The 11,000-nt window shown below is 46.3% G+C and overlaps 1 protein-coding gene across 1 annotated transcript; it reads right to left on the reverse strand.

Annotated features, from left to right (window-relative positions):
* Positions 1-1,623: 1,623 nt before the first annotated feature.
* Positions 1,624-10,177, reverse strand: OTOL1 (otolin 1). The gene is made up of 4 exons (XM_085233148.1): positions 9,190-10,177; positions 8,063-8,152; positions 7,612-7,683; positions 1,624-7,498 (listed from the first exon to the last, which is right to left on the reverse strand). The coding sequence occupies exons 1-4, from the start codon at positions 9,539-9,541 to the stop codon at positions 6,603-6,605; spliced, it is 1,410 nt and encodes a 469-aa protein (XP_085089274.1). The 5' UTR covers positions 9,542-10,177; the 3' UTR covers positions 1,624-6,602.
* Positions 10,178-11,000: the final 823 nt, after the last annotated feature.

Raw genomic sequence — 11,000 nt, forward strand, 5'->3', positions numbered from 1 at the left:
TGTCACATACAGTTGGCTGCCTGCTGATTTTAGGAGCCTGAGCACCAGGAATCAGAGGAGCAGAATGCACAGGGAAGGAACCCCATGCTCTTGCCCCAAATACATGCAGAATAGCCCCAACCCTTAGCCTGCTGCATAGGCATTTTATTCCCTCCTGACACACCAAGGGGTGTCACAGGAGCATTGGTGCCAGAAACGACCAGAGAATGGGAGTGCCAAAGCATTAGAAATATTTCTGTTCTGAAGCCATTTCCAGCCCAAGCAGTAGGCATTGCAGGGCCTAAGAAAACATGCTGCCCCACTTAATTCTATTTGAAATCTGTTTCCTAGAGGTAAACACGTGAATAGTTGGAGCAGAAGCTCTCATCACCAAGAACCTGCAAAATAAAAAAAGTCCATTTCTTTCTATAAGAAATTCTGCAGCATTCTTCAACATCCTTTGCCAAAATCAGAGGCCAGAGCTGAGCAAAAGCTCGCTTTCCTTTTGTCACCACTGTAGCAGAAGGAGCAGGCATTAACCCTCTTCTCCCCATTAATTATCCAGGAGAAGCCAATCTAATTACATACCAGCAGCCAATGGCCAATTCTTTCGGCATGAGGGGGAACTGTGAAAAATCACCCCCTCCCATTAACTTCCCACACAGTACCAGAAGAGCAAAGTTAGAAACCCACCAGTCTGGAGACATTTCCTCTTCTAATTAACATTTTAATGGAAAGGTGAGGCCTCACCACTAAGTGCTGGGAGCAGACAGAGCTGTGCACATCCAGAGGGTCTCTAACTCATAAATCCATTGACCCATATTCATTGACCCATATTTTTCACATTTTATGGAACTATGGGAACACTGCCGAAAGACTCATTTGCAGCCATGTTAATTATACTTTCTATGGGGAAGCAGAGGAATGTGCCACAAAGAATCTCTTGCAGCTGCATTTGTGAGACAGTTTAAGGCAGATAACTGCACACTGGACAGACCTGAAGTCTTCTGGCAGCTGAGCTCTGGGCACTGTGGAGGCCATGGGCAGACCCTGACATCTTTGGGACACTTACAAAAGGTGTGAAAGCAGTACATCAGAGGCCTTCAGCCCATCCTGTAGCAGAGGAGCAAGGCTGAAGCTGTATCAGTACTTGAGAATTAGGAAAAGGAACAGCAGCACTGGCAAGAGAACTGCTTAACTTCAAGAGGAAAAGTCAGAGGAGTGTAGGGTTTGTTCTCTCCCCTGAGGAGCACGTGGGGCTCTATAGCACAGCTCACTGAGCCCTGCAGAAGTGCACCAAAGCTCTGAGCACAGCCTGCCCTCAGGTGCTGTCAGAGCTGTGCACAGCTGCACAGGCTGCCTTGGGCCTTTCCAAATTGACCTTTCCAGATTCCAAGGCAGGAAAAATCAAAACCAAACCACGCTCTGGTGAATACTCCATGCAAATCCTTTGCCTTTACTTAAGTTCTTCTCCATAACCCCAATCTTACACCTCTAAAGCCAATTTACTGGTCTGTGTTATGCAGCTGAATACCAAGAGATAAAAGGCAGGAGTCAAAATGGAAAAAATAAAAATTAAGCTCATGAAAGCTATTGTTTTGTTCATACATTTTATTTTTCCATCTAAAAGGGAACAAGCACTGAGACCATAAGGATAATAGACATATTTATTGACTAGGCTGGCGCCCTTCCAATACCAAACCAATGAACAATTATGGCAGATAAGCTTATTAAGCCAGCCCCATATTTGTGAGGATTCTATAGCTTTATAAATTGTTATTTGTGTAAACATCCATTGCCCCACACCTAGAAACACCATAGTAGTATACACAGGCACTGTAAAACAGTAGCTGCAAGTGAGCCGCAAGCCAACTTACAGTAAGCTTCCAAGCTCACTGCATGACCTTGCCCTTCAGCAAACATGCTTTCCAGCTCCTTCTCCCCACGTGGGGACTCAGCACAGCTCCTTCTCTGGGCAGCTACGAGCTCCACAGAAGTGGCTCTGCCTTACCAGTAACTGGCTTTGCCATTGGAGAGCAGTAGTTGTACCCCCAGGGGTACAATGGGGATTTGATGCTCACTGTTGAATGTGCATTTGCTAAGGGGAGCCAGCAGCACTCCTTATTGCTGGTCATCCTTTCCACTTCTTTTTCCTAAGAAGTTTTCTCACTTTACTTGGCTAGGATGCACCCACAGATCGAAGGTGTAAATAAACCCAATACAATTAAGCACGCTCCCGACTGCAACATACCATGGCTGGTAACAGAACCAATCACTGATTTAAAGAAAAAACCTTTTTCATAATAACAGTTCAAAGACCACAGCTCTAGGATTTTATTTTTTCTTTTTTCCCCCAATTTCAGTCAGAGTCCAAGTGTCTCAGACTTGGAGCAGATTAAACTAAAAAGGATTAGCCAACAGAAAGCTGTTTCTGTTTCCACCCATCCTCCGTTTTGTCTGTGGAAATAAGAAGTTTCAACTTTCACCCCAAAAACGGTGAACTGTAAAAGGAATACAGTATGAGAAGTCCAGCTGCAGCAAAGTTTTGCCCCAAGATCTTTTTCATTCAGGTAGAAGACTCCCACTCAGAAAGAATTAGCTTCCAGAAGACAAGAACAACTCTAAAGAGTCATTGAAATGCACACAGTGACTCAAAGTTATACCTAAAATAGCATATAATACACATATCCAATTCTCAACACCTCCATGGAAGACCATAGCTCTTGTTAAACCAGACCCTGTAACACCATGCAAGAGTAAACACGTTTCGTCTTGAAATTAAATCACTGTATTGTGCAACATTGGGCCATTCTGAAACAGTTTCAGGTAATATTTCTGAAACTCTGGTCTCAGAGGTACAGCTTTGCAGATAGGGCACATAAAACCATGACAGAGCTCTTATTGGGAATAAGTAATAGTGGCTACATCTAGAAAACAATACCAGCCTACACACGGCTTGATAGATACCCCTATTAAGAAGCTCCACATTTTGTGAGCACACCAGATAACTGGCAGTGATCATGCTGTAATCCATTTTAATTCACATTGAAAGGCAGTTTTTCACCTTCTAAGTGAGATTCTTTTTGTAACCAGGTAGCTACCAGCAAAGTTACAAGCCTCCAAACAAGCAAAACATATTTCAGCTGAAGTAGGAGTATTATATTGTTTGCAAACATATTATGAAGTCCTGTCTTAAAGTCATCAAAATGCATCCATTTTCACCCAAACCAGCACGTAACAACACACATTTTCTTACCTGGCTGCTGCCTAGGATATGGTACATTAACTTCACAGGAAAAAGGGCCCCACCACGTGTTCTGTACTCCAACACAAAACCATCCACACCTCCTTCATCAACCAACAGGGCAGCCCTGAGTAGTTGCAAGTGGCTTTTATTCTAGGGCAAGTTGAGCTTGCCAGCTGAGAAAAACAAGCTGCAGGTGGAGGCATTCACAAGCACAGAGCACCTGGAAGGCCAAAACAATAGTAAGAAGAACCAGAATGCCCAGGTTATAGCCAGGTTTGGAGGATAAGGACAAGTTTACAGCAAGATTCAAGGTTATTTGAGGCGTACCCCATCTTCCTGATGTCCTAGGTCTTCAAAGCCAGGCTGGATGTGGCTCTGGGCAGCCTGGTTTGGTGGTTGGTGACCCTGCACACGAGAGGGGAGTTGGAGCTGGTTGACTATTGTGGTCCTTTTCAACCCAGGCCGTTCCATGATTCCCAAGCTTCATGCAGAGGTGTGGGCTGTCCAGCTCAGGGTTTAGGGGCGTTTTTGCTATCAAGGTACCCAAATTCCTCTGTAGATTTAGCCCTCAACATCCTAATGGACAAAGCAGCTGCTTTTTACGGCCTTATATCAGCTTGGAATGATCTTTCTTAGTTATTGAAAACAGCTGCTCTTCTGATTTGCACACAGCATTTATTTTATTTCGTGCTAGGGTCAAACTGCTTCACTGCAATGCAGGCAGGGGACACTTAGTTTTACAAAATAAATCTGAACTAAGTGGTAGCTCAAGTGGAATGGAACGAATACTTTGGCATTTGTAGCAACTGTACCCAGTGTGACAAAGCGTACCCTCAATCTATTCATTCTCTGTTGTTCTGATGTGGCATGAAAACTGAGGAAGAGCCTATGAAAATTAGGGGATTTTTGTCACCTCAGAACTTCCCTGGAACAGTTTGTTTCCATCAGGAGCTGTTGCAGTAGAACACTTTGCTGGAGCACAACAACAGGGGGAATAGAAATACCTACTAAAAAATAAAGGGAAATAAAATAACCCTTTTCAATTGAAAATGGCTTGGGTGAAAGTTAATTCCGTTTGATGTTCAGGATAAGTCCTTCTCTAAAGGGATGTGTGTTTATCTAAACCACCCTTCACTGTGCTTAGCACGGGTTCAACTCTGCATGATACTTGTTTCATGTACCCTAATTAAATGTGGGAAAGAAAAAAAAACCACAACACTCATTTCAAAATAAGCAAGGGATAGATGTGAACATGCTTTGAATCCAAAGTAGTGCTGGCAAGGCAGACCCTGAGATACTTATGCATATGGAGGAGCTATGTGTTATTTCAGCCATTTTTCCTGCATGCTTCTCTGCCTTCCCAGTCAGGGTTTCCAGCAGCACTGCCTCTCACTGGCATTAAGCTAGTGGCAAAAACAAGTTCAGATTGCTGTCACAGACCTCCCATATTTGTTATGGGGCTGTGCTGTGAGCATCCTCTATCCTTCCTCGAGGTCTGTGAGCTCAGACCTTTGAATTGCCTCCAGCTGCTCCTCTTAACCTGCTCTCAGGGCACATCCATGGGATTCAAGTGGCCCAAAGGCTCCTCATCTTGCTGGATATATCTTATGCAGAGACTTTTGTAACGAAGTAGGAGCTCTTCCAGCTCGTGGGGTGCTGCTAGCTCTTCCCCAGACAGCCAAGCAATTAATTTACGGAAAGGATGAGATCTGATTAGATTCTTGAGAGACCCCGAATTATTGCATTGCTTTCTCAGGAGCATTTGTAGAGGTTATTTATACAAAAAGTGTAAGAAACTGCAGTAGGAGAGGAGAAAATTGCTTGTCAGATGTCCATATACCACCATCTGTTACAGAGACCGTATGAGAAGCAGCGTGAAGGCACAACAAAAGAATTAAGGGTGTTGTGACAGCAGGAATCTGAAATTATTATTATAACTTGTTGTTTTTCCTCAATATTCACCAGCTGCCAGGGAATTCATAAACTGAAATCTGCATCTTTTATATACTTAGTACTCTGAGTTTGATCCACATAGGAACTAACTCAGATTAAGCCCCAAATTAAGTACTGTCTCCGACAAAGGCAATACGTCTCACATTTGAATTGCTGATACTGAAGCAGGGCTGAGAAGCTGATGAACTGAAGGACCCCTTACGTTTACCAAGTAGATAGGATCAGCCTTATAAAATTGCCTTGTTTTTTATCTTAAAATTTAACAGCAGTTCTCCCGTGTTAATTTTCTCAGAGTACATAAAAAAGTCTTAGGGACGTTTCATGTTGGTGCCATGGGAAAAGAAGACACGAGGGATATGATTTACGATGGTATTCAAATAGCATATGGAAAGCATGATGGCAATTTAAACAAGGAAGCTGAGAGCAGTGGGAATAGCAAGCCAATTCAATGCCTGCGTTGGGGTCAGACCCGGCATTCATCACATCATCGCTGGGGAAATGCCCTGGGCTCCTGACTGCTGAGAGGATGAGAAAATCCCGTTGCCACTGAATGCTAATTATGGGACTTCAGGTTTATTTCTAACCGAACAAAAAGTGATCAGAACAATTTTGTGTGCCATATTTAACACCCCAGAGGTGCTGTAAAGCTCTGTCCGTGTGCTTGTAATGCTGCAGGATTTGTGTGAGTGCCAAAGCTGCCTCTCGCCACCTCCCACATTGCTCCCAGCAGCCCAGGGCTGTTCCAGCAGCACCAGTGGAATCACCAGTGGTTCAGCAGCGTGGCCTTCAGAGCAGCCTAATGGCATGGACTGAGCATCTCCTCTGCTTACTTTTGAAAGTTAAGAGCATGTTTTCCCTTCAGGAGGTATTTTACACTGATCAGACAGACTCGGTACTCCCTCAGATAAACTTTTATGTCATTAACGACCAAGTCTAAAGTACTGCATAACACTGATTCAATGATATAATACCTTTACATCTTTACATGTGATCTGAAGGAACTCAGTGCTCACGTTTGTTTTGGATTCGGCTCTATGAATCAAACTCTACAGCCTTTAGCACGCCCATGACCTTCCAGTGGTTACCAGTACTGATGTCCAGAGGACTTTTGATCATGCAAGGATTGCTGGAGCTGGCTTAATTAAAATTTCAGTTGGATAATGAGCTTCAGCATGTAATTTGTAATCAAGTCCATGATGTGAAGCCCCTTGGGTTCCCGCTTTCTCTCAGCGGTCACCACCTGCACAAAGGATGTGCTGCTTCTTGGGGCCTCTGGTTAAAATTAATCACTATTTGACAAGTATATTTTTGTAACAAGATCACAAAACCTAGGAATTAAACCAACCGCATTGCCAAACCAATGCTCATATCTCAAGGGTGGAGAGAAAGGGACATTCCTCAGTAACGGCTTTAGCCTTTATATCTAGAGCAGGACCTCAAAAACGTCTGGGTACAGAAGAAACCCTGTGAAGATGCTGTCATCCTCAGCACTGACATAGACCCCATTCCAGTCCTTTGCCACCTCCAGCCACACCTGGTCGCCCGCACTCAGCTTGAGGATGGTCAGAAAGGAGGCCTGGTCGATCTCCTGCCCATAAAGCGTCTCGCGGGTTTTGGCCACCTTCCTGCTGCGGGCCACCAGGCTGACACGGGCTGGACGCCCTCTCACCGTCAGCTGGTAGGCGAAGACGTAGGCCCCGGGCACGCTGCAGTTGAATTTCCCAGTGGCAGGGTTGTAATCGTCCTGGTCGTTGTACAAAATCTTGTCGAATCGGATGGGGACGTTGGGTGGAGGGAAGGGCTTGGACAGCCCCGCGCTGAAGGCCGATCTCAGGAGCTTCGCAGCATCCCCACGGGCACCCTTGGCCCCACGGGCACCTTTCCTCCCCGGAGCCCCTCGCCCCCCCTTGCTGCCCGCCACCCCCTTGGGCCCAGACGGTCCCGTCACACCAGCTGGGCCCAGGTCCCCTTTGTCACCCTTACTTCCTTGCTCACCCTTTTCTCCCTGCTTTCCCTCAGCCCCCTGAATGCCCTCATCCCCCATCTCTCCTTTGCTGCCTTTTTCTCCCTTTGTCCCACCTTCCCCTCTTTCCCCCTTCGGACCTCTCCCCCCCGGCTCCCCGCAATACCCTTTGTCCCCAGTGTCCCCCTTCTCCCCTTTGTCACCTTGTTCACCATCCACCCCCGGGTCTCCAACATCCCCCCTGTCTCCCTTGTCCCCTTTGGTGCCATTCTCACAAGTGTCCCCTTTGGACCCCTTTTGTCCCTTCAGCCCAGGGAAGCCATAGTTGCCCTTATTGCCTTTTACTCCAGCTTCACCTAAAACAACGTTGGGGAAGAAAAATGTTAAAGGCATCAGTACTGGAGTTTTTGGAGATGGAGAGGCATCACCAGCAAAGGGAAAGTCCAACACACTATTCCATGTTACATACCTTGCAGCCCAGGCTTGCCTGGATAACCAGGGCTTCCACTTGCTCCTCTCTCGCCTTGCTCCCCTTTGCCTCCTAGGACATTCCACCATGAATATGTCATTAGCAATACAGTCTGTAGCACAGAAATCATTATACAAAAAGGGACTGGTAGCATTTTGCACGTTCCTCAGCACGGTGAGAAATGTTTGTTTCCAAGAGTTGCCTTCACAGACCTCAGCTGCATCTCACAGCACTAAACCTCAATGCACAGACAGCTCTATGTCACCCTAAAGTTGGATTTCTGCCCCTAAACTTCACCTCACTGGGAAGTTATTGTTGTAGGGTGCTGCAAGATGGAGAAGACACTTCTGCATTTCTCGTGTCAGAATTGCCAAACAATTTTCCTACAGTGATGTGATATCCAATGAGGACAACAGCATTTGTTTCCCAATGAGAAGTTAGCCTGCTTTACCTCTTTCCCCTTTAAAGCCTTTTGGACCCTGAGGTCCCGGAGCTCCTGGCAGACCTTGCAGACCGGCATCTCCCTTCTCCCCCTTAGGACCTGTAATGTAATCACATCAACAAAACTATCTTAGTAACTCAAAGGTTTAACTATTTAGAGAATATTTGAGATAACAGCTAAGCAGCATACCATCAAGAGATGGATCAAAGGAAGCTGTTTCCATCCCCCTGGTAAGAGCTGGCTGTTTTATTTGCTGTCATACAGCCATGCAAACTGAACGTGACATGAGCAGGTTTGGCCCGACCCTGCTCCCTGTCTGCTCAGGCACCATAGCTGAAATCTTGCAGGGACAAAAGGGAGAGGAGTGGTGGGGCAGAGGGGCCTCCGCTGAGGCTACGGGGACGCCCTGGTCCAGCACACAGCTCCCCAGCCTTTGTTTTCACTGCTGCAATCCCCAAATCTTACCCTTTGCATTTTGCTCTTGGTTATCGTTCGGCATTTTTAAAACCAACTTTCAGCTGCCTCAGAGCCGCAGGGGCTCAGGCATTCATAAAACATCAGAAGTAATCTGCCTTTAATATCTGAGCACATCTAAGGAGCTCCCCTAGCTTCATAATTTCCCCTCTCTTTAAAAAGAATTAAATCTGCAAATACAGAAGTAGTACTGCACGCTGCACAAGCAGCAGGTGGGAAGGCGTGCATCAGTCAGCTCCTTTTTTTTGTAGCTTTTCATCCACCTGGGGATGCAAGGCTGAGGGCAGCCTCCAGCAGCCCCAGCTGTCACCACACAACCTGACTGGGATGAGAACTTCTCCATTCACACCACGAGCACAAAGCCTTCCGCAGCCTCCCGAGCTATGGGAGGTGAAAATCCCTTGAGTGCGTTGTATTAAAAATTATTTTGTCATTTTTACCACCCTCCCTTGGCTGAATAGTTTCTGGCTCCAATACAGGCGCTATCAAAGCGAGCATTTGCAGACTAATGCACTATTCATTATAACAGCATTAGACTTCAGCACTCTATAGCTACGCATTTTTCCGCAGCAGAATAAAAGAGACAAAATCCTGCGAAATGATGAGATAGGCTGTGCAGAGCCACTTGGTGCAAGAGCAAATAATTCTGTTCTGGTTTGCACCTGGAGGGCCCGGCTCCCCCGGCAGCCCCTGGGGTGCAGCAGCAGGAGGACAGCAGTCACAGCAGTTGAAGAAGAAGTCAGCAGCATCCAGCGTGTCGTTCTCAAATGGGAAGAGCGTGGTGGCCGCTTGGAATGCAGGGCTGGAGGAAGGCAGCTGGGCCCTGCCTGGGGCTGCAGGGCCAGGGCTTTTCACTGCGTCTGGGGTGAAGGAGGGCATGGCGGCGTCTGGCAGCTGGAGCAGCTTTGGCTTGGTGAGCATCACCACCGGGGTCACCTTTGGGGCTGCCTGCACGGCCACCAGCAGCAGCAGCAGCAACAGAGATGCTGAGATGGCCACCGGTGGGCTCCGCATGGCAGCTGTGGGGAGAGGTGGACACAGTCACCAGGCATCCTGCACTCACTGTCTCTTCTCTTGCACTTTCCATCCCTTTTTATTTTTTTGATCCAAACCATCACCCGCTTCTCTTTCATCATGAGAAACGTCGGCCTCTCCCACCACAGCCAAACTACTCACGAGACGTAAGAACAACAGCAGTGCAATCCCTTGGGGACATCTGTCCGATAGGTGACATTAGAAAGTCTCTCTTTTTATGGAGATGAGTAGAAAAAAATAATAAAACCTCCTGCCTGCTCTTCACGCCACCCAGCTGAGTCACAGTCACCCACTTGCATTGGCTGGAAGGGCTCCCAAAACGGGACCAACAGGAGCTGTGGTCACATCTGCTCTGTATACACCATGAGGAATAATTCAGTAATGACTTACAGTTAAGCAATTGGCCATCATAAAACCTACACTGTAATAGAATAAATTAAAAAAAAAAATACAAAAAACTAAAATCATTAAGTGTTCGTAAGTTATCACATCAGTTTTTCTCTTTGCTACTGGCTGAGCTTCCAGACTTGCACTTCCTTGAAGTGTAAACTTTCAGGTCCATTCTTTTTAAAGAGATGGTTTAGCTGCACCAGAAAAAAAGAAGCAAGCAAGGGTTGCACTTTTTTTCCTATACCTCTCAGATGACTTGTCATATAAAACATCTTTGTTTCTTTCTTATTCCTGTAAATACAAACAGAACAGACTCCCTTTCTTGCTCAACCTGTAACCTAATCTTCCTCTAGCAATGAAGGTGCTTGGTTACATGGAAGAGCTTCCAGGAGAAACAGGGCTGTCCCTGCCATCCGGAGGGCAATAGGAGGTCCAACCCAACTTCAAATATTTGCCAGATTAAAAGCTTTCCATCTTAAAGAATTCTGCTATAGAGGAAAGGATTGTGATTATTTTTTTTTTTCCACATAAAAGTAGTCCCCATGAAAAACTGAATTATTTAATGGCAGAGCTGTTAAACAATCCACAAAAAAATGCCCGTTGAGCACTGTTGCCTATTGCTGCTGTTTGACCCACTCTTCACTCCGCCAACTCCAGGAAGGGATAAATTATCATATCTCATCTCCATGCATGTCTCACTGCACAAGATGCACTAGGACAGGACAATTTTGTTGTATTTGTCCCCAACCAGCTCCTGATAACCTCCCCTTAAAGCCTGGTTGATGCCAGAGGGAAGGGATAAAGCAACCCAACCCCAAACCTCACCACCAGGATGGGAACAGCCAGTGGCAGGGACCAGGAGTGCCATTCTGCTTCCAGGGAGAGGCAAAGCACAGCACTGCAGGGCCACAGCTTTGGAGGAGAAATGGTAAAGCAATTTCAAGGCAGAACCAATCTGCATTTTACTGCTGGAAACCACTTCTGCAACAAGTTGGAAAACCAGATACTGTCCTGTTACACAGCCGGATTGATGGACTGCCAGCAAGTA

This window comes from Meleagris gallopavo, chromosome 11, assembly GCF_905368555.1.
Source record: "Meleagris gallopavo chromosome 11, MGAL_WU_HG_1.1, whole genome shotgun sequence".
NCBI classification, from domain to species: domain Eukaryota; kingdom Metazoa; phylum Chordata; class Aves; order Galliformes; family Phasianidae; genus Meleagris; species Meleagris gallopavo.

Bases quoted from the DNA above. Each gene is read 5' to 3' on its own strand.
- OTOL1 (XM_085233148.1), bottom strand. From the start codon at position 9,541: ATGCGGAGCCCACCGGTGGCCATCTCAGCATCTCTGTTGCTGCTGCTG. The intron at 7,684-8,062 runs GTAAAGCAGGCT...GGAATGTCCTAG, and splicing joins AGGCTTTAAAGGGGAAAGAG to GAGGCAAAGGGGAGCAAGGC. The intron at 7,499-7,611 runs GTATGTAACATG...ACGTTGTTTTAG, and splicing joins AGGCAAGCCTGGGCTGCAAG to GTGAAGCTGGAGTAAAAGGC.